At 46.1% G+C, this 23252-nt stretch overlaps 1 protein-coding gene across 1 annotated transcript in view; it reads left to right on the top strand.

Annotated features, from left to right (window-relative positions):
- The first annotated feature begins 1699 nt into the window (after positions 1 to 1699).
- The window catches only part of UBE2D2 (ubiquitin conjugating enzyme E2 D2), a 49106-nt gene continuing 27553 nt past the window's right edge, over positions 1700 to 23252 (top strand). The window contains exons 1-2 of the mRNA XM_075010183.1: positions 1700 to 2157; positions 21849 to 21912. Of these exons, the coding sequence (XP_074866284.1) occupies positions 2134 to 2157; positions 21849 to 21912 (88 nt within the window). The 5' untranslated portion in view covers positions 1700 to 2133. The remainder of the gene's footprint in view (positions 2158 to 21848; positions 21913 to 23252) is intronic.

Here is a 23252-nt window from a genome sequence, read left to right as displayed (position 1 = left end):
AAAACAAATGCAACCCAAGGATACAGTCCTCCAGACACTTTCACATTTTGCAGCTGTGGGGCAAGAAATTATGCTATATAGAAGAACAGGCAGTGTCTAAGCCTGCTCTGTATGGTGAGAGGCTGCAGGAGGCTATATCCTGATTTATGCTACTGCAAAGTTGTGTAAAACCATGGGGGAAACACAACGGATTATTACAGCCTTTATCAAATTAATTTAGGACACAATGTCCTACCCCCACCCCCACCTAGGCCTTGTCATTTCAGTACTGTCTGCAGAGAAGAGCATCTAGGCTTTCACAGGGCCAGCCTTGGTTCAGGTGCCCACTACTCCAAGGAGCCTCTCCTTTCAGCCAGGCTTTCAGAGGAAGTAGGGTTACCACATAAAAAATGAAGTGGGTCTTCGCCCATGAAAGCTTATACTCCAAAATATCTGTTAGTCTATAAGGTGCCACAGGACTTCTTGTTGTTCTCGAAGACACAGACTAACATGGCTACCTCTCTGATACATATAAAAAAGTGGACACCCCTCAAAGGGAATGTATGTCAGTATCTACCAACTTCTGTTGTATTAGTGTGTTGTACGAAAACATGAACAAACAGTTTTGCTGGATTGGTCATGTTAGGAGGATGGATACCAAAGATGGTCTTCAACCTATGGCCAGGTTACTCTTGGAAAGCACTTGAGCAGTGGCCAGTATAAGTGACACAAAGACCTCTGAAAGGCCAATGCGAAGTCATGCGGCGTATCTCCCAATGATCTGGAGCCTCCAGTTCAAGACAGACTGTCCTGGTGGCAAACCATCATACAGGCTCTTAACTGCTTTGAGATTCAGCATATCCAGGCACTACAGGAAAAGCGTAGCTCCGAAAAGAACATACACCACCAGCAGCTGGTGGTGTTTTATGAGACCCGTCGTCAGCTCTGCCGACCGAGGACTGGTTTAGTCTGATGAAGCAGGTCTTCCCCATGCAAGATTATGCTCCAAAATATCTGTTAGTCAATAAGGCGCCACAGGTCTTCTTGTTGCTCTTGAAGACACAGACTAACCCGGCCACCTCTCTGACAAGGGCCGGCTTCGTTGCTCACCAACAGCGTCACAGAAGAGATCCCTCGATGGACGGCTCAGCCCAAGCAGAGGCAGTACTGCATTAACACCACCCACAGGCGCCCTCTTCCCTGAAAGGTCAAACAGGGGAGCCCGAGAGCGAGTCCAGGAGAGGCTCCATCTCCCCCGCAGCGCCGATCACAGAGCGGCCGGGGCAGCAGCTGGGGAAGATCCCAGGGCCTCGCTCGGAGAGGGGAGCACGGGGGCCCCGACCCCGGCGCGGGGCGCAGGAGCAGGGCGGGTGGGCGGCGACTCGCCCTTCCGCCCCCTGGGGCCCCAAGGGGATGGGGGGAAGGGCGGCTCGGGGGGGGAGGGGCAGTGAAGGGATAGGGGGAAGGGCGGCCCGGGGGGGGGGCGGGGGTGGGGACCGCCTCTGCCCTTTCCTGGCTGCACCGGGCTCGATGCGCAGACCGGGCGCAGAGCTCTCGGGGCCCCCGTCCGGCACACTCCCTACGCAGGCGCACTAGGCCCCTCTGCCTCTCCCGGAACCTCTTTCTTTCCGTTCTCGCGAGAAGTCACCTCACTCCCTCCCTTTCCGTCTCCGAATCGTATCCTTCCGCTTCTCCCGGCCCCTTTCTGGAGAGTTCTGTGTGCACGGAGAGTGGGAAAATAGTCCCTGGAGCCCGAGCGGGCCCCATCACCAGGTGCTGCTCCCCCTCCGCCCGGCGGCCCGGCTGGTGACTACTGGGATGGTGGCGCAGTGATACGGCCTGGGAAGCGGCGGCGCATAAAGGCCCCGCGGAGTGATGCGGTCGCAGCTGCGGCAGTGAGCAAGAACCCAGCGGCTGCCGGGGGGGGGGAGGAAAAAAAAAAAACAACAAAACAAAAAACACGGAGCGTGAGGCCCGTCCGCCGCACCGAGACTCCCGCCGCGCCCGTTCAGCAGGAGCAGCAGCAGCAGCAGCGCCGCCGCCGCCGCCGCCGCGCCCCTCCCCCCGCGAAATAATCCCGAGCGAGCCCCTCCCTCCCCCGCACCGCCCGAGTCGCGCGCCCCCTCCCCGCGCCGAGCCCCTCACACACACACAATGGCGCTGAAGAGAATCCACAAGGTAAGAGCCCGGCCCGGCTGGGGGCGCCGCGCGCAGGGAGGGCCCGGCCCGGCCCGGCTGCCACCTCGGCTTCCTCCTCCGCGCCGGCCCGAGCTCTAGGCCGCAGCCAGGGGCCGCGCTGCGGCCCGGCCCGGCCTCGCCCCAGGGGCAGCGCGGCGGCCCGGCCCGGCCCGGCCCCTAGTGTGCCGGGCAGGGGTCGCCGCCCGCGTTCCTCCTCTGCCCCGGCGCGGAGGGAGGCCGGGCTGGGGGCGGCCCGTCCGCCCTTACGTAACCTCGCCGGCTGGGGCTCCCCGCGCCGGAGCTGGGCCTGCCCGGCCAGGGGCCGCGGCAGAGATGCTCCTGGGCGCTGCCAGGCCTCGGAGCGGCCCTCCCCAGCCGGCGCCGGGCGAGGCGAGCGGGCCTGGCGGCGGCGCGGCCCGGCCCGGGGCTCTCGCCTCCCTTTGTTGCGCTGAGGCTCGAGGATGGCCCGGCAGGTGTCCTTCGGGGAGCCGGGCGGGCTCTCGCCTGCCCAGTGCGGGCTGTCGGGAGAGGCGAGTGACCCGCTCCGCTCCGCTCCGCTCCGCGCAGAAAGCGAAAGCCGAACCCGTGACCACGAGGGTTTGTAGCCAGGTTCCCCCAAACCCTCTGGGCTGGAACCAACACGTGTTTGAGGGCAGTAAGTCTTCACTGGAGCAAATCCTTGTTAAACCTGGGGGGCTGTTCCCCTGAGGGGGTTAGCGCTCCCGGCATGCTCCCGCGGAAGCTGGTATTGCTCATGGCACGCACGAAGGAAAAGCCTCTTGAGTACGTTGGAGTTGGAGGATGCAAACTATCTTTTAAGCTGGGTGACAGACTCTTGAGGCTGAGCAGTCTTGACTGCTCACTTGGTTGCATGTCTCTGCGTAACAAAGCAAGCAGTCCTGTAGCGCCTTGAGGCTAACAGCTTTATTTATTTAGGTAGTAAGCTTCCATGGGAAAGAACCACTTCAGATTCAGGAGCAGGGCTGACCTCAGGGGAGCTTTGCCACAAAAGCTCATTACCTAAAAAATAAAATTGTTAGTCTTTAAGGTGCTACAGGAGTCATTGTTTTTGTTTTGTGAAGATGCAGATTAACACAGATACCCCTCTGTGACTGTGTCGGCATAGTTCACAGGAGTAAAAAAAGAGAGACTAATTTTGGCTCTTAAAGTTGAGATTCTAATGCAGGGAATAAGCATATGGAAAAGAAGGCAGTATTTAGGAAAAAAAAAAAGTCAGTCCCAGAGCACAAAGCCTCTTAGGACTTGAGGAAGGCCTCAAAAGTTTCCTTTCTGCATGGAGGTAATGTAAATTGCAGCCCAGGAGTTTTCTTTTGAGGCTGGAGGTAGTCCTTTATGTAGGAGTTGCCATCTAACCCCAGTCCCTGAAACTCCGGAAGTTCTTCCCAAGTGCAAATTTGCTTTTTGTTTAACTTCATTGTCAAGTGTGGCCACACTAATAGGCTTATACATTTGAGCTTGAGGATTTTTCCAGCTGAGGGAAAAATACCAAGTAAGAATCCTAAAACTTTAAGGGAAAGCCATAATTGATCTTTGTAACTGTTGTATTTAGGAGACTGTTACTCTGCATAAACCTGGCCCTGCCCAGTTTGATATTTGCTAATCTGAAGCTACACTGTATCAGATTCTTACATCATGGTAGACTAGTACCTGCTAAATTCTCATCTCCTCCCCCCTTGTAATCAGTTATGCTGGTAGTGGTGTAACAGTTTAGCTGCTAGTGAAAGAACAAATAACAAGCAGTCCTGTAGCACTTTAAAGACTAACACGTTTATTTATTAGGTAATGAGCTTTTGTGGCTAAGACACACTTTCTCAGATTCTGTTAGTGGAAGGTGACATGACTATCAGTTTCTGACATTTGGCTAGCCATATTAGTACAATGACACTTATTGTATGCTACTGGTCATTTACAAGTGGCTTCATCAGAACTTAGATATTTAACATAGGACAATACACCTAAAAGCTTGTCCTTGCGGGCTATAATATACAAACACCTGTGTCTCAAACTTTTTTCAGGAGACTCTCACTTTCTCTCTTACTCTGGAAAGCCTTACAAGAAGTTACTAAGTAGTCATCACCATGGTTCCTAATAAAGATCTGCAAAGAACAGCTGCCTAAGAGTAGACTCTCGAGGAATCTTTTGCTAACCTGCTTAGTCTGCCAAACAAATGGTGCACGTATCCAAAACAAAATCCAGCCTTGAACTGACTTCTGTGTCCAAACTGACTGTGCAATCTTAATGTCTGTTTTCAAATGTAGATTACTTGTTTAGATTATAATGTAAAAATTGGATAAAATACACAGCTCATGGCTGATGTGGTGATCTTTGGGGTGTTCTGCTGCAGCATTTGTGTCACAGATGCAGGCCAACTTTTTTCTGTTGCAATTGTATGGCATTTCTAAGTATTCAGAGCGCTTTCTTTTAATGTTTTGTATTGATTACATTAAAGTAGCTCATTGAGTGCCAGAAAGTATCACTTTGAGAAAAGCTTATAAGCTTAAGATTTGTCTGCAGAAAAAACTTACTGGTATAATTGTACCGGGTTACTTATAACAACATAACTTGTAAAAATAAGAGTGCCCTTCTTTCTGATGGGCCTTGTGTTGCTTTGGCCAACTTTAAAGTGTCTGATTTGCGGGTCTTTGCCCATGAAAAGCTTATGCTCCAAAATATCAGTTAGTCTATAAGGTGCCAGAAGACTTCCTGTTGTTCTTGAAGGTACAGACTAACATGGCTACCTTTCTGATACATGTGACTTGGAAAAAGGCACTTGTCCGGAATAAAGCTGTAAACACGGGGAATTAAATTACCACTATAATTAGCAAGTAGCTTCCTGTATTGAAAATAATTGAGATTTTTAACAGATGCTTAAGGATACCACTGGGTTTACACATGTTCACGAACTGATATGCCTGTTAAATACCGCTTGGATTGTGTTTGTTTTAGGCTGGGGTAAATACCAGTTTCATTGGTATCCTTGCTGTCTGCACCCGTGTAGCACCCATGTCAACAGCACTAACACAAGAGGTTCAGACAATTCTCTCCGGCTATGTCTGCGCTATGCCAGAACTTTGAAATGGCCATGCAAATGAAGTTTACTAATGAAGTGCTGAAATACATATTCAGCACCTCATTAGAATGTTGGCAGCCGCGGCACTTCGAAAATGATGTGGCTCGCAGCCGCGTGGCTCATCCAGATGGCGCTCCTTTTTGAAAGGATCCTGGCAACTTCAAAATCCCCCTATTCCTAACAGCAGATAGGAATAAGGGGATTTTGAAGTTGCCGGGGTGCTTTTGAAAAGGAGCTGTGCGGCTGCGAGCCACGTCAATTTCGAAGTGCCACCGCTGCTGGCATTCTAACAAGGTGCTGAATATGTATTTCAGCGCTTCATTAGTAAACTTTGAAATGGCCATTTTGAAGTTTTGGCGTCATGTAGACAGCCTCCAAGTGGTCTTGTGACGTTTTCAGTCTCCTTGAGTCCACTGTCTCTCTAGGTCTGTGCCAGGAACTGAGAAGAATCCAGAGGGAGTTCTAGCTAACTATAGAACAACACTAGAATGAATACCCTGCAGAACAGGGGTAGACGTTACGAGAGGGGACTTTTGTCTTTTGTACGAGGCACCCATGTTTCCTGTAAACTTGGCACTTGTGTGGCCATTCAGGAGAAATTCAAATGCTGCCCAGCTGATTAGCAGAGCATCCACAGCTAGGTTTTTTGTTTCTACTGATGGTGCACGTTGGCACATGCCTTGGTGCACACAAAACTATTCTGCACATGGATGGGGGGGAAAACTGCACATGAATGGAGAAGATAAGAGGGAACATTGCTAGGAACTTGTTTCAATGCTAAAATTGAGACCTAAGTGGTGAGGCCATGACATGGCTTACCTTAGTTGCTCAACCTTGAATTTTGTGTATTTAACAACCCAAGACTTGAAGAAATTCCAGTCCTCGTAACAGAGGGAAGAATGAAACTGAATAATTATGTATTCACAAGGGTGCTGGTACTATGGCTGCCCATGAATTCTGATTTTGTATTGCAAGATTATAGTGGAGGGGACAGGAGGGAGGGGGGAAATGGGACACTTTAATCATATAAGCCAAATCTTGGCACAAGATAATGTCTAAATATTTGTAAGATGGTTGTGCCATGTAGTACAACAACTAAATCTACATATAACCTCTTTAATCTAACATAGGAGCCATTCCAGTGGAATGAAATGCACATTCCAAAATGCTAGCTTACACAGGGGATGGTGTTAAGGTGGGGAAACACATCCCTTTGTGTGGGACGGTCTCCCTAACCTGTACATTTCTACAGAATTTAAGCTTTGATTGAAAAGGTTTCTAGCCCTTTAAAGTAGTTTGACACCTAACCCACATGGTATATGTGGACAAGGGTTTTTTCTCTTTTCCAGTTTGGATTGTGGGCAGTGTGCAGTGCAGGGAAGTGCTGAGCAGTAACTTCACGTGGATGCTGCAGGCACTAAGTATAGAATCTGTACTTTACTTTGAAGTTCTAAAGAAGTATCAGAATTTTTCTTAGAGGAAAACCTCCCTTAACTACCTCAGAAGCTGAAATAGCAAATTATCTCTCAAACTTTACTAGAGGGGGGAGTTGTGAGAAGTGGCAAAAGTAGTTAGTAGCAGTCCAGTCAACTCTGGAGTATGGGATAGGGAAGATTTGTAGATATGTTAGCAAATAGGGTATCAGTCTGTGGCCTGCAGGAAGAAGTTCATAGTGAGTAAGGCACTGAACAGGGATTTGAAATACCAAGATGTAAGTTCTCAGGTTCTGCTAAAGAGCTTTGGACCTTAGTCAAAATCTGGTTTCTCTTTGCCTTGAAGGAGTGGGTGGGTGACTAGTTCATTAATGATGTGTCCTGGGGATGAGAGTTACAGAAGTACCTGCATTTGTGATCCAAACATTGAAGTCACTGGTCAGTTTACCAGGACAGTACCCTAGTGGAGTGATGGCCTTTTGGGAATCGGTCGCTTCAGAGAGCAAAGCAGAGTTGCTTCATGTCTGTCAAGAGTTGCAGGTACTCTTAGAGGGGACCTCCTGTGAGGTATGAAATCTGATATTTGGCCTTGTCTCACTCAGCAGGTGCCCCCAGCAGAGACATCTGGCTTTTGGAGTTCTGTGCTCTCCAGGCATAGTATTGAGTTTGTGCTTTGAAGAAAATTTAGTTCTAAGAGAGCTGTTAGATCTGTTGGGTTTGTTAGTCTGTTCTTAGAAGAAAACTTTGCTTCAGATTGGACAAGAGGCAATCTTTGCACACTTTACATGTTTGATTCCTGTACCCTAGACAGCTTGTGAAGCATTACTCTGTTGGCAGAAGCAGATCCTGCACATCCTCAGGTTTGTGTGAAGATGACCCTCCAAACCAGTCAGCAAATCCACAGTTGTTTCTTCCTCCCCCTATCTAGGGAATATTTGTCCCAGCACCTTGTGAAACCGGTTTGCGTGATGAGCTGGTCAAAGTAATATACCAAATTCCAGCTCTCTTTCATGGATCTATTGTGAGAAAAGATCTTGATTGTGTTGAAAACAACCTTTAGAAGTGATGTTTGAGCTTTGTGAAGGGAAAAAACTCTCTTATTCTAGTACAGTAGTAGGCAACCTGTAATCCATTGGATTGTGTGTGTGGACCAAGAGACTTTAGTTTACAATTGTGTACACACAGGGTTGCCAGGTTTTGTGAGTTTCTATCTATGTAGTTTTTTCCCTACTGGTATTACTAACGTGACACAATGAGCAAGGGCAGGTGAAGTGAGATGTTGATTGCACACAACATTGGGTGCGGAGGGAGCGTGTGCTTCTCAGTCAGTGTTGCTACAGTTTAATTGACGCTTCCTGCAAATTCTAGGTACGCAAGCACGGGAAGTAAAACTACCCTGTCCTGGGAGACCATCTTGGTTATGACAATCTTGTAACCCACTGAGAGGGAGGGCTGCTCGTGTGGCCCAATCGCTGTTGCCTATTGCTGTTATATTTCCTTATCCTTAAGAGGATCTGTATTCTGTGGCAGGATTCTGGATCACTGCAAACATCTAAAGAAAACAAATCTGTAGCACCTCTTTTGGAGATAACTTATCAACATGAGAAAGCAAGCAAAGGCTCAGGTACCAGCTCAAATCAAAGTTTACAACTGTAATTGTTGGCACAGGATACCACCCTTAGATATTGTCATAAAAGCAGGGAGTTGAATCACTGGTGTCTGAATAGATTGCTGTGTTTAGTGCACACGGTGTTCTGCACTTGAGCTACCTGTGTTGGATTGATTTAAATTTTGTCCTGTGTTTACACTGCTCAAAACACTTGCAATACCGTGTGGGTACTAAACCCACAACTCCAGCTCTGCTCCTCAAATCGTATGTTTGTATGTTTTGGGAGACTTCAAAAGGTCACTGATGTATTGTGGAAGGATTATATGTATCATCTGCATCTACACTGAAACCAGTCTATACTGTCTAAGCATTAACTCGTAGATTTTCCTTAAAATTTGCCACCAGAGAGGCTCTCTCAACCTCTGAGCACTCTTGACACATAGTGAGACTTACAAGCAGGTGATATTTGAAAAGTGATCAAAGCAGCAGCAGCAGCATTCATCATGAGCAGTAACTCTTGTTCTCAAAACAAGATGCTTACATTGAAATAATTTGTCCTGCCCACTCTCTTCTGCAATCCAGCTCCAAAGACCTCCCCAGATGTGGGAATGGGGTTGGGTATTGTTATTATACCCCAATCTATGGAATGCAGGACTTGTTCCGAACGTGCCCTTAAACTCAACTAATGGTTAATGTTCTGTGGCTTGTCATGTGAAATAGTTTTTATAGAAGTAATAGGCCTGGTATATAATCCTTATCAGTTCTTTCCAGAGAATGTTTTGTTGGAAATTTAATTGCTCTGATCAGTTTTAAGGTACATGTTGAACCTTTCTAATCCAGAACTCTCTTCCTGCAAACTTCATAATCCAACATGATTTTAGTTAGCAGGATGACCACTTTTCATGAGTGTAGCCAAGTTTCCCATGGTCCCACAAAGTTTGTTTACAGATACCAGTTCTGGCTTTCAGTGTGTTCTGTGCTGTTGTTTAGCTGTAATTTACCCCTGAATGTCTTCTAAGGACCCAGTAAGCAGTGGAAGTGGTGGTAATGTGCGGAAAACATTGACCTCCCATCATCTGGCTCTGGTCAGGTCCCGAGGGTGCAGGACAAGAGAGGTTCAACCTGTACAGGCAAGTGCCACTATTCTCTTTACCGTACCAGTAACTTTGCTGCCACTTCACATTTACCTACTCTGTTCCCCACGCAACCGTAATAAAATCAGTTCTTTTGGCTGTATACCTTTTAAATAGCTTTATCTGTTAGCTTCATAGGTCTTACATAAATTCTGTTAAAGTGAACAATAACTTGAGTATCTGTAGGGCTGAAACACAATGAAACAAAGGTATAGAAGAGAATGAGAAAACAAAAAATTGCTTTATATCCCATGAGGGACCTTTCAGAGTGCTTACAAGCTATGACAGTGGACTGTGAATCTCCTGAGGTTTATCGTACATGGTACTTAAAGCTTTGCTGGCAGAGCTGGTGGAATTTGAAAGTACACTGAGAAGTAGATGATTGTTAACTGCTAGGTACATATAGCGCTTAGAACTGCTGTGACAAATAAGAGTCATGAGCCACATTTATGAGCAGTGCATGGCGGCAAAACCAAAAAGCTCATCTCTCGCTGAACTGAACTCCAATGAAACTGGTGGACCCTGTGGATTTGGTTAGAGGAGGACACCGCTGTTGTATTTTGTGGATGGGGGTAGGGCTGAATGACTGAGGGTTAAGTTGCTGAATACAGCAGGTCTTTACATCCACTCTAGATAAACATTAACCTTGAGTAAGTTCTGATACTTGGCTGATGTTCTTAGGCTTTAACTTAGGACTAGTTGTTGGTAGAATCTCTTGCAGATGAGCTGGCTGAACTTGAAACTGCATTCTGTCTTGAGCCCATAGGGTTCTTAAAAGGTGTTCATAAAGGCAAACTTGCTTGGTGGTTCAGCTGAAGGTTTTTCACATAGCTCTACCAGTTTACCTGCCCTAGTAATCAAGAACTTGTTTGTCAGGAATTAGTTTAAGAAGCAGTTTAAGAAAGATGGCAGACTTCATTATTCATTCATCTTGGAGCAAGGCCTTTGTAAACTAAGGGAGTCTTTTTTAGCGGGTCTTGTAAGTCATGAAAGTCTCTGGCATATGTGGTGACAATTACTTTTTGTACCAGCTGACCCATAATGGAGTACTAGGTGCACCTCGAGTTAAGCTCATACCTGATGTAGTTTTGAATCATTCCTTTTAGCTGATGGCAAACCAGATTCTCAGTTAGTCAACCTCTAGAAATCATGCACAAGTTCTAAATTCTGGAACTTTCTGCACAATCAAAGGCACTTTCAGTAATGTTTCCATAGGCATCTGCCCACTAAGTGGGTGCACGTTTTTTGCACAAACTTACGAAACTAGTGTTGGTGCAGGCCCATTTCTCTTGCACTTGTAATTGTATGGGCAAATGCAGCTTTTCTGAATTCTGAAACAATTAGAGAAATCAAACCATTGGCATGTTGATAGACACAGTGGCACATGAAGATTATTGGTGCCTAGGTTTTGCCAGCAGATTTTGTAATCTTAGTCTCTTAGGGGTTCAGTCCTTTGCCTACTGAAGTTAATGCAATCCATGGAGATGGGGGTGGAGGAGCAAAATACAACTTGCTGTCTGAATCTAGCATTCCCACAGCCCATCAGGAGTCTGACAGGTTCCCTGGCTGCCGTGGCTGGCAGCAGGGCCCAGGTGCTCTTAGCTTGCTGGGGGGCTTTGTGCACTCCCTGGCCCCCCAGTCTCAGAGCTTCTATTGTCCACAAACCAGCCTGGGCCATACTTGCAGTGCATGCCAGAGGGGGGCCCCCCCACTGAAGTGCATAATTTGCAGAGAACACATGGCTCCTGCAGACAGCCACTTTGAGTGCCACATGGAGCCATGGCAGGCAGGGAGGCTGCCTGACAATCCCACTGGGCTGCTGGCCTGGAATCGCCAGAGGTAAGTGCCTCCTGGCCAGAGCCTGTACCTAGGATCCAACCTTCTCCCCGCCCCAGGTCACAACCCAAACCTTTGCGCACCCTTCTGTACTCCTGCTCAGGATCACAACTCTAACCCTCTACACCTCTGCTCCTGTACCCCCAGCTGCTGCCCCAGGCACAACTGTCTCCTGTAGGTCCCTGTGCAAACCTCTATGCCCCTCCCAGATCCTGCACCCTTCTTATACTCCTTCCCCAGGTCAGAATCCTCTCCTGCACCCCAGACCCGAACTTCCTCCATTAATAGCATGGAAGAGTGGCCACTTTCCAAATTCTTGGAGTGGCCCCAAGCAAAAATTATTGCCCAACTCTGATACAACCAGAGCTTTAAAGAGAATGTCTTGTGGACTTTAATTCCTCATGTCATTCTAAAGCATCAAGAACTTTGCTACTTTTTTTGAGACAAGCAGGGCCTGTAATAAAAGACTTGGGTTACTCAGGTCTACCAGATTCAGTGACCGTATGCATCAAATTCCACACAACTCCTCGGAATGTGTGATGCACACAGACGCGAATCTGTAGACCAAACCTGAACTTGCAACTTAGAGTAAGTGTTACATCATTAACATGACTACATATGTATGACTTGTTCTAATGAATCATGGCTTTCCTATGGAAAATACAGTGCACAGCTTTATTCACTGAGTTCCTTTTTAAGTGTAGGAAATAGCATTTTGGTAACAGCTCATTTTCTAATGCCATAACTCTGTACTGTATTCTCACCTATTATATATCCCACAGGACCCTGGAGGTCAGCATGATAGTAGCAGATTTTTACATATAATAGCAGCACTGCAAGATAAGTTTTGAAAAACTGTCTCTTAATATAGTGCATTCAGTGAATAGGTTTCATGTTAAAAATACAGCTTGTTTGTCGTACTCATTGCCGTAAAGCAAAGGCAGGGAGGCTGTACAGTGGGTTCTTAGGCCTGTAGTGGGTGGTGGACCAGAAGAGTTATGACTCTAATAAGGAGGCCTAGCCTGTTAGGGAGGTATGGTAGTCTTGGTCCTGTGTATCGTAGTGGTCCAACAATGCAATGTACAGTAGAAGCTTGATTATTCAGCATACCTGGGGAGCAAGTGTTGCCAGATAATCAAATTTTCCAGTTATCTGGTTGGCTGACCCAGGCAGGATGGGGACTGGCCTTGCTCCTGAGTTCTGGATAACATGGCCTTTATTGTGTTGTTGAGAGAGTGGGTGACTTAAAGTGGTGGGAGAGGTTTAGTATGCAAGATATATTTTGGATGGCAGAAATTTCAAGTATTAATCAGTCCTAGAATGGTTTAGTTATCTTGTTCAAATGACAGTTAAAGCAATAGTGGGCTCATGATGATATCTCCCTCTTTAGTCTTTGTTTGAGGTTAGGATCTATTTCAAAGTGACAAGGTATCGCATCAGCTGGAGATGGGGTGGGTAACTTTTGCTTGGGGGGGGGAGGGGGGCGCAACTGAAATTTTGGAAGGGTGCCAGGGCCACACTTGAGTGAAATTTACTCATCTATTGCAGGGGTGGGCAAGGTATGGCCTGAAGGCTGCATCTGGCCCACATGCTATTTATAGGCTGCTGCTGGGATGGGGTGGGTCCAGGAGCTGCAGGCATTTTAAATAGCTGCAGGAACCCCAGGTGGCAGCCAAGCAGCAAAGTAGTGGCTGGGAGCCAAGAGCCTGGAGCCCTTTAAATTTCTGCTGTTTAAAGATCCTTGACCTCTGCCACTACCATGCTGCCTGGCCACCACCTGGGGGTTTGTGCAGCTATTTAAAGGGTTTGTGGGTCCCAGCCCTGCTGTTAACTGGGGTCAAGTCATTACAGGGTGGCTAAGAATAATTTTTTTTAAATTTAAAAATAATCAATAAAATACTAAATTTCTTAGTTACAATTAAATCATCACAAACATGCTACATCTACACATCCAGTCTCATAAAAATGAGTTAGTGGCTCTAGTCTGTCTAGCCAGCTCTTGCTGCTTGAGAAGTTCTGGGATGTCAGTGTGCTGAGAAACAAATTAACATGCACAGACTGGATAGGATTGTTTTTATTCTTTGCTTTTGTAGTGGTAGACCTGAGCCAAGCCAAGCTAAAGACTGTGTAAAGGGAAGGAAATAAGGAGCATGGAAAGGAACAGAGGAGTGAACTGGAGAGAGAGGGGAAATATTACTCAGCACTCATACAACTTCCTATATTCCCCCACACTTTTACCATAGAAAAGCTGTCATGGCTTCTGGACCTGAGAGCCCTGTCTGTGAATATTTGAAGAAATTTGTTCCCTGGGTGAAAAAAAGAAAATGTGTGAAGAGTCAGCAGTGCAAGATGATGATGCAGGGTCTGACTGAAGGAATGAACAATAAGAAACTGCTTATTGGGAGAAAATGTGTGCCTATGTCTGAAGAACAATGTAAATCAACTGGCTAGTAACTTAAATAATTCACTTTGAGAGCATTGTTTTTTCAAGACCATCTCTATGCCTGTTGGTATGAGTAGTTTAAAGAGTAAATTCCCAAACTATGTTGGATGTTAGGGAGAAAAATGAGCCTAGCTAATCCTTATGGCTTATTTAATTAACTGGGTTTAGACTCTTATCCAAGTGTACAATTTGGAAACCTGTAGTAAGAGAAATCTAGAGTTGCCAGTTATCACTGACATTCTTATTGTTGTCAAGATGCCATAGATGAAAAGAAATGGTTCATTTAATTCACAAATTCTCCTTTTTCCATTGTTAATCATGTCAGAGAAGGTGTTCAAGTTCTTATGGTCAGCCTGTGCTCCACCTGGTAGAGCAGATGTTGGTGAAAGGTTGCTGGGTGGTGTAAGAAGAAACAGGAATAGCGTGCAAGAAATAACTGAGGGGAAATCTGTCCATTTAAGCCTTGATGGGGTGGAGCAATGCACACAGTGAACCAGTTATGTCAATGTGGCAGCAGAAGATGGAGTTGCATATCTTTCAGGAAAAACAGGTTTATTGGGGGAATGCTCACATAACAGAACATTTAAAAAGCAGTGGCAGTGAAAACTGTAAAGCTATGAACAAAAACTCAGTCACATGCACGGTTTGTCCTCATCTTTGCCACTTTTGTAATGTTGATAAGACACAGTAGATCCCCGACTTGCGCTGTTTTGACTTATGTTTCCTGCAATAACCTGAGTTGAAATTGAGTGGCCTGGTCTCCCCAGTGCTTGAAACTGACCAGCACAGCCGTGTTGTCAGTTTCCTAGCTCCTGCAAGCAGAGGAGAGCTGCAGGCCAGGCTGCTGCCTGGGTCCCCAGGCACAGCCAGGACTGGGGGATGGAAGGTGATAGGGCCCCACTTCCACCCAGTCCCAACTTGAGCAAAATTTCACTTACCCATGGTTGCCCAGGAACTCAACCTATGTGTAAGTTGGGTGTCTGCTGTAATTTGAAGAAATGTTAAGGAGCATATGGCTGCGGTGCTCATTTAATGCATGTTTTTGCCAAGTGCTTAAGTATGGGTTCTCAGGAAATAAAAGAAAATGTTGAAATCTTGATACTTTCGTAACGGTTTTTTACTTCAGCTTCACTGAAGAGAACAGGATGATCCAAACTGGTTCTCCCTCAGAATGTTTGATGGAACTTTGTGGTTGATTATTTTGAGCAGTTTAAGAATTGTCCTATTCTCATAAAACTTGGTGGAAAAAAGACTGTGGTTAAGTAGATCTTATCCATGGCCTCTAACATTGGCTTAAAGAGGGAATGTAGCAAATATGCTTTGCATACTGAAACCTATTATCCATAACCTAAAATTGCAGAGAAATGGTGGCTACATTGTTGATGCCTTTTAAAATTTGGAAGGCACTTCAAGAGACATTGAAATGTCAATCCACTATAAATGTAGATGCCTAACCTCTAAAGATGCTGCTGCTGCCATCGCATGGCATAGTCATTGGCATCACAAAAATTACTTCAGTTGTGCTAGTCATAATAAATTTCAGGGATGGGTCAAAACCATGTAATCAGTACATCTTTACTGATGGTGTGATCTCACTCCCCTGTATTGGTGGGAATCATTAGCCAGCCAACTTGAACCAAAGTTTTAGTTGCTAAATCAACTGTTCATAGCAGTAGCTTCCTCTGCAAGCAGAGAATGTTTTCATTGTTTGCTGTTATTCATTTAAAGCAATTTGATTGGCAGTTGAAAAAGCAGGAAAACTCATGTTTCACTATAAATCAAAGTGACAGTGGGAATGGGGCAGATGAGCTTGTTGAAGAAGTTTTAAGAATGCTATATATCTAGTTCTGAGGACGTGTCTATTGGAGTAAATGAAAATTAAACAACTGGCAGCAGGTTGGAGACTGCTGCTGCAAATGTGAAACATTTATGTAACATTTAATCTTTAGTTTAATAAAATATAAGTGCTGTTTGTGTATGATTTAGTTCTTCCCATTCCCAGTGTAGTGGTGTGCATCTGCTGTTTGACACAGGTAATAAGTATTATACCAATTCCTAAATCAAAATCGAATTACTTTGAAAAAAGTGTGACATCCTAGATGTTAGAAAGTGCTGCAGTTAGTTGTAAATTAACATGTTGTAGTGATAAAATTTGCACAGTTAGAGAGGTGAAGTATCAGTGGGAAACTTGATTTACATCAGTGATTTTATTTGCCTTGGTCTAAATAAATCCATCCTGCTCCAATAAGACTGATTTGTGATTCAGGGCCTCTTTTTAAGGTGTGCATTAACTTCTATGACCCATGCTATGGGAGGTAGAAGTTAAATCATATGGACTTATTTTAGAGACTTGTTCTAGTGATGTTTTTAATAGAGGAAATGTGCATAAACAGCATGTTACTGTAACTGAATCTTTGCTAGCACTTAATGTGGCTAGTTCTTGGTTTATCAGATGACTGGTTTCAGATCTATTGTAGGTAAACATTTAATTCAGTGCCAAAAAATGGATTAGATTAAAAAGCCATAATATTTAACTTGAAGTTAGAAGGCTCTTAAAATTGAGATTCTATATGAATGCTCCCTGGGTCATGCTGCTGTCCACCCATTCAGATTGTAGCTCCCAAGAACCATACTTCAGCAGTAGATGACTTAATTTTGTAAGAAATTTAGACTGTAAGCAGCATTGGTATAACTAAATTGGTGGGAAGGCAGAAAAACTTGGATATGAGGAAAGAAAGCTCTGGCCAGAGCTATGCTAGGGATCGAAATTTGTCCCAGATACATAATTCTAGCCATGCAACTTGCGTGGCTAGAAAAGACTTATCAGGACTGACCTTCTTCCCTGGTGTAGATCAGGACTCTTCGCCAACATTCCTTATTCTACATGTCAGCATGGAGTACCAGAGTCAATGGCAATGCCCAGAGAGATCATCTTCACACACACACAGCAAAATTGATCCCTGGAAGATCAGTCGTAGCATGCTGCCCTTTGCCTCCATAAGTGTAGACATACTGTAAGTCCCTTTTCCACAAGCTTGTCAACCAGAAGCAATAGGGGAGTCAGGTGCTGCACTCCCTCAAGAGTGGGGCTTGGGAGCTCTGAGTCTTTCAGGCATGAGAAGGAACAGAAGTTCGAAGCCTAAACGGTCCTTTTAGGCTGCAAAGATCAACTTCTCTTTATGCACACACTATTTGAGGGAGGCTAGAGGGTGCTGGATATTGGTACTCTGTTGTGCATTGTCTGCTGGCTAGAAAGAAATGTGGTCAATGTTCCAAATGGAAAACTACTTTGTTTATGTAGCTTTCTAGGCCATGAGCCAGTGCTGTCAAAATTTAACTAAAAGTATGGTGCCCTAGCATAAAATTTCCAAAACTATCCTGATGTTTTAATCCAAATAGCCAATTTTATAATACCTTGAAATAAAGGTATTCAGTAAATGTCAGGAAACTCATAACAAGAACCCCTTTCAGCACGAAACTTCTCCAATCTGACATCTAGCTCAGTAGATCTGAGTTCTTGACAAAGGAAATTAGCATCCCTGTTTCATAGGGGGGAAAGCTGAGTTACAGAGGCAGCATAAATGTCCTACAGTCACTAAGTGGATCAATAGTCAGAAATAGAACCCACATCTGAGTTCTGGTCAGTAGCTCTGTTTGTTGTGCAACACTGCTACCTGCTTAAATCCCCACGACTGAACTGTGTAAGAGGAAGTCTTCTAAAGACAAGAAGATGTCTAGGAAAAACAAATGGGCCTGACTTGTTAACATTTGGATTCAGTGACTGCTTACATAAAGATAAATCGGAAGAAATGTTTTTGAAAACTCTAAAGCATGAAGCTTTTACAATTTTCTCTGTTCTGTACTCACGCGAGAACGTTGTGGTTGACGCAGCCCTCGATGCCGTCGAGCTCCTACCAGTAATGCACCAACTGGATCAGGAACCGACTGTGGATGAACTGAAGAGAGCCATCGACAGCATTGCAGCAGGAAGGGACCCTGGCCAGAATGGTATACTGGTAATCACGTGTGCCGCAGACACACTCCTGGAACCCCTACATGAGCTACTGTGCCTGTGCTGGAAAGAGGGTGAGGTTCCACAGGATATGCACGATGCTAACATTGTAACGTTGTATAAGAACAAAGGAGACAGAAGCGACTGCAACAACTACCGTGGAATCTCCCTCCTAAGCGTCACTGGTAAACTGTTCGCTCGCGTCATCCTTGGCAGACTCCAGAAGATTGCTGAGAGGGTGTACCCCGAATCGCAGTGCAGTCTACCGTTGACATGGTCTTCTCTCTAAGGCAGCTGCAGGAGAAGTGCAGGGAGCAGAGGAAGCCACTCGACATAGCCTTCATCGACCTGACCAAGGCCTTTGACTTGGTCAGCAGGGATGGTCTGTTCAAACTGCTCCACAAGATAGGCTGTCCTCCACGGTTACTCAAGATGATCCAGTTGTTCCACGAAGACATGAGGAACCATCCAATGTGACGGCGCATTATTGGATGCTTTCAGAATCAGGAGCGGCGTCAAACAAGGATGCGTGCTTGCTCTGACATTCTTTGGGATCTTCTTCGCTCTCCTCCTGAAGCATGCCTTTGGATCTTCAACAGAGGGCATCTTGCTGCACACAAAATCTGATGGGAAACTGTTTAATCTTGCAAGGCTGAAAGCTAAGTCTAAGGTGTGGGAAGTCCTCATCAGAGACATGCTGTTAGCAGACGATGCTGCTGTAGTGTGTGTCACAGAAGACCAGCTTCAAAAACTGCTGGATCAGTTCTCCAAAGCATGCAAGGACTTTGGGCTTACCATCAGCCTAAAGAAGACAAACGTACTCGGTCAGGATGTTGCTGAATCCCCAATAATCAGCGTTGACAACTATACATTAGAGGTCGTCCACGAGTTCGTTTACCTCAGGTCCACCATCACTGACACCCTGTCGTTGGACACTGAGCTAAATAGGTGGATTGGAAAAGCGGCCACAACTCTGTCCAGACTCGTTAAGAGAGTGTGGAATAACAACAAGCTGTACACTCACACCAAAATGCAAGTCTACAGAGCCTGCATCCTCAGCACCCTCCTTTATGGCAGTGAGACTTGGACCCTGTATGCCCGCCAGGAAAAGAGGCTGAACGTCTTCCACTTGCACTGCCTCAGGCGCATCCTTGGAATATCATGGAAGGACAGAGTGACCAACACCGCTGTCCTCGAGCAAGCTGGAATCCCAACCATGCACACCCTCCTCAGGCAGCATCGGGTCCGCTGGCTTGGCCATGTCCACAGGATGAATGATGGAAGGATTCCAAAAGACATCCTGTATGGTGAGCTAGCCTCTGGCAAAAGACCTCCCAGATGCCCCCAGTTGCGCTACAAAGACGTCTGCAAGAGAGACCTCAGAGAGGTAGACATCGAGCTGGACAACTGGGAAGAACTAGCAGACGACCGCAGCAGATGGAGGCAGGCGTTACACAAGAGCCTTCAGAAGGGCGAGATGAGGATCAGACAGCTAGCAGAGGAGAAGCGAGCGCACAGAAAGCACGCTAAGGACTTGCCAGACACCCACCACATCTGGAAGAGATGCAGCAAGGACTGTCTCTTGTGTGGGTCTTCATAGTCACAGTAGATGCTGTAAATGAACTCCTCAGGTGAAACTATAAAGGGTGCGATCCATAGTCTGTGCAGACTGAAGGATGCCTACTGTTCTGGACTGAAGTTCAAAATATGTGGCTACTAAGAACACTTCTGAAGAAATTTCAATACAGGTGTAAACCATGAAACACTGACTTCAGCATAGGTTTAGTCTACGCTAATAGTTAAGTTGGCATAACTACATGGCTGAAGGGTGTGAAAGAGCCTGAAAGATGAAGTTAAGTTGACCTCTGTCTACCTGTAGACACTGTGAAGTCAGTGAAAGGGTTCTACTGCCTCTTATGTAGCTGGGTGACCTCCCCAATATGAGAACTCCTCTTCTGGGTATAGGCAATGTCTAAACTGAAGCACTAAAGTATGGCATCTGCAGTGGTGCATGTGCTGTAGCATTCAAGTGTAGACAACCCCATAGGTGCCTGAGACTTCCAAACAGATTTTTTTCAGTGCAACTTGACTGTTGGTTGGGCATTTATAAGAAAGTTTTGAGGGTGTGTGTGTGTGAGAGGGAGAGGGAGGGAGAGAAGAAAAACCAGGTCAAATTATGAGGATGATCTTCCTCAGTCTGTGGGAGTAGAGGAGGATGGGCTAGCAAAATAGGGATCCACTGCCTTAAGGCTGTAGAGCAGAGGTTCACAACTGGGGAGCTGTGAGCGCTTTCAAGGGTGTGTGTGGAGGGGGTATCCCATGGCTGAAACCCAGAGCTTGATCCTGGGTGTGCTTCCACAGAGCTGAAGCCCTGATCCCTAGTGGACCCCCCCCCCCCATTAGGCTGAATTATGGAGCCCTGATGCTCTGGGGCAGAAGCCCAGAGCTCCTGGTCAGAATTGTAGACATGGAATGGAGGGCTTTGTTCCCCTTCTCCGCAGCTGCAGTATGAGAGCATGGCAGTCCCAGGAGCAGCTACCCACTTGCTGTCTCCCAGTCCCCCCTCTCTGGGAAACAGGAGCTGAGCAATGAGGGGCAGCTGCTGCTCTGGTACGTGCCATGGAGCAGGCAGCATCAGCAGCATTCTGGTGTCTCCTGCTGATGTCCCAGGTTGAAGCTCCTCTGCTTTCAGCCCCTTTACTCCTGCAGAGCCATCTCTGACTCTCATACGCTTGAGAACAGAGACCACAGAGGAGCTTCCTACCCTCCAGCCAGGAATGCTCCTAGGATGGTGCAAGGACCTGTATAACCCTATCTCTTCCCCAGGCCCGGCCCTGCCGTGCCCTTTTGACATCCCTTCCCCAGAGCTCCTGACCCCTTCTTTCCTAAGTGATGCTGGGAGCCACTGAGGCAGAGCAGGTCTGTTGGTTTTGCTGCTGGCCCCTAAGCCCCCCTACCCCCACATCCCCTGATGCAGGAAGCAGGCCCAAGCTTAGCAGGGGTCAGTAGCACTGTGGCTGAGCAGTGGGGGACCTCCCCATGTGTAGGTCCCAGGGCAGCTCTCATACGGATGGTATGGCTCTGCTCTCCAATACACGGCCTTAATACCCCCTCCCTACAATGAGCTGTCCCCTGTCTGCACACTGTCCCTCCACTTTGAGCTACCACCATCTGCACACAACCCCTAGATACCCTCTTCCTGAACCCTAAGTTTTGAGCATCTGAGCTGACCTACACCCCCCACCTCTGAGTTAGTTTTTTAGTTACACCCCCTACTCCCCCATAGGCTGGGTGGCCTGCCGAGGAGAGTTTTGGATGGAGGGGTACTCCCTCTGTGGACCTTACCATTCAGAGATGGCTCAAGCCACCCCGAAACCTCCTCTTTGCTGTGCCCCACCAGTCAGACTATCTGTGTTCAAGATCCTGGTGTTTCTATAGCGTGTTGAGGGGTCCGCCAAGAGGGAAAGGCTGAGACCCCCTGCTGCAGAAAGTAATGCTACTTCATACACAGGAAAATGCAAGTTATCTGCATGTTTCACTCGGGCTACTTTATGCTTGGGTAAAAATCTTACTTTTTGGAAAGCTTTGCTACTAGATTAATGCATGGTTTTTAGCTTTATCTTTGTGGCCTGGCATAAAAAGTGAGATTAATGTCACCTATTTTAAATGTAAATGTTCACAATCAAAGCACAAATAGCTGAACAGAAATAACTTGGAAGCAGGGTGCTAGACTTTTCAGGTCAGTTTAGTTTTTGTCAGATTCGATCTCTGATTGTATTAATATGGTACGGAACAGTCTAAAGGGAGGCAACTAAAGGTAAAGGTACAAGGGATTTGAGGCTAAGATGGCTCATGGGGTCTTCTGAGCATGTTGGCTGACAGGGAAACTAGTTCAGCACTGCTTACGGAGCACACACAATGGATGTCATAAGTGCAGGTTTTGGTTAAACTTCAAAACCAGCTTCATTTACCTGGTGAGGACTGTGTCTTAGTATGTTTTATTTGAGACTTAAGAATAGGCCACTAAGTTGAACGTGCTGCTGAAGTACCAATGTTGGGGTTTTTTGTGAGCAAAGTGACTTGATTTTTTTTTTTTTTTTTTTTGAATTAACTGTCCCTCCGTTCTTTTTTTAGGAGTTGAATGACCTGGCACGTGATCCCCCAGCACAGTGTTCAGCAGGGCCTGTTGGAGATGACAGTAAGTACTTCCTGAGTAGCAAGACATCAAGCACGCACGTTCATAGGCAATACTGGAGTGGAGGCCCCTATCTCTAAAATGGGAATACCTAATTTGTCAGAGTCTGCAGCCTTAGAAAATGCTTGTAAAGTTTCTTCTGAATAGAATGTCCTAAAGTGCTAGATGGTGCCCCACATATACTTCCAGATGTTAGTCCAGGGATTCCCGCCTATGGGTTGGGACCCAAACATGGTGCACGATTACAGTTGTTCAGGGTCCCTAGCAGCCCCAAGCTGTGTGTGGCTCTTAAAGCCATTTACAGCTCCTTAATACCGCCACATCCAGCAGCTATCTCTGTCAATAGAGAAACAATTACAGCTTCTCCACCTCTGATGTTCATAGCCATCCTATGCAAGCCATTTAATAGACTTGTGCAGTAACTTTCACCTCCTCCCCTTTTGTTGTGTGCTGATATGTCATTTTTCATGTTGTTTGGGAATGTCCCACCAGCCTGAGTGTGACCCTTCCAGCCACCACCCCAGCCCTGAAGTGTGACCGCCTCCAGTCTTTGAATGTGGGGCTTAAGCTGGGGGGACTGGGGTGGTGGTTTGGGGATGAGGGTCTTCCCCCACCACAACTCAAGTCAACTATAACAATAACTACATTTATTATTTCATAGAAAAAAGGGAAAATACATTAACAATAACTACTATGAATATATAAATGAGGGGGTGCAATTTTTATATTCTCACCTCAGGCGTAAATAAGGTAGTTACTTCACTGCTCTCCCCCACTCATCCATTTTTGAATTGTCTTGGGCCACAAGTCTTTCTGAATTGTCAAAATGGGTCCCTGTCTGGTAAAGGTTGGGAACCGCTGTATTAATCCAACACCTTAGTATTGTCCTGCTGGCAGTGGAGGTATTCCAATCACTCTTAATTATTGCCAGCCTCTTAAAAATCTACCATTAATTTATGCATTTTCTTGTATGAACAGTGTTAGCCTTGGCTTGCTGCTACAGCAGCGGATGAAATGCTGTAGTAACAAGTTACTAGCTAAACCAGCAAGGTACCTTGGTTTAATATATTCTGTGATCCATTATCTGCCTTTATATAGAGGGTGCCATCAGGATTACAATGTATACAGGATCATCTTTGAACGAACAGTGTCACATCAGATACAACCTTTACTTAAAATTGTATAACCCTTGCACAAAAGAGATGATAAATCCTAGTTTAAAAACGCTGTAGCATTGTTGTAGTCAATGCAAACAGCACAGTCCAATTTCCTCTACTTTTTTGCTTTGAAGAGGGTTATGTGTGAGGGTACTTTCTTCCTGTGATCAAACAAGTTGCGCACAA

Source organism: Carettochelys insculpta, chromosome 15 (assembly GCF_033958435.1).
Source record: "Carettochelys insculpta isolate YL-2023 chromosome 15, ASM3395843v1, whole genome shotgun sequence".
NCBI lineage: Eukaryota > Metazoa > Chordata > Testudines > Carettochelyidae > Carettochelys > Carettochelys insculpta.
Note: the sequence above shows the minus strand (reverse complement) of the source record. Positions and strands in the feature narration are given on the sequence as shown.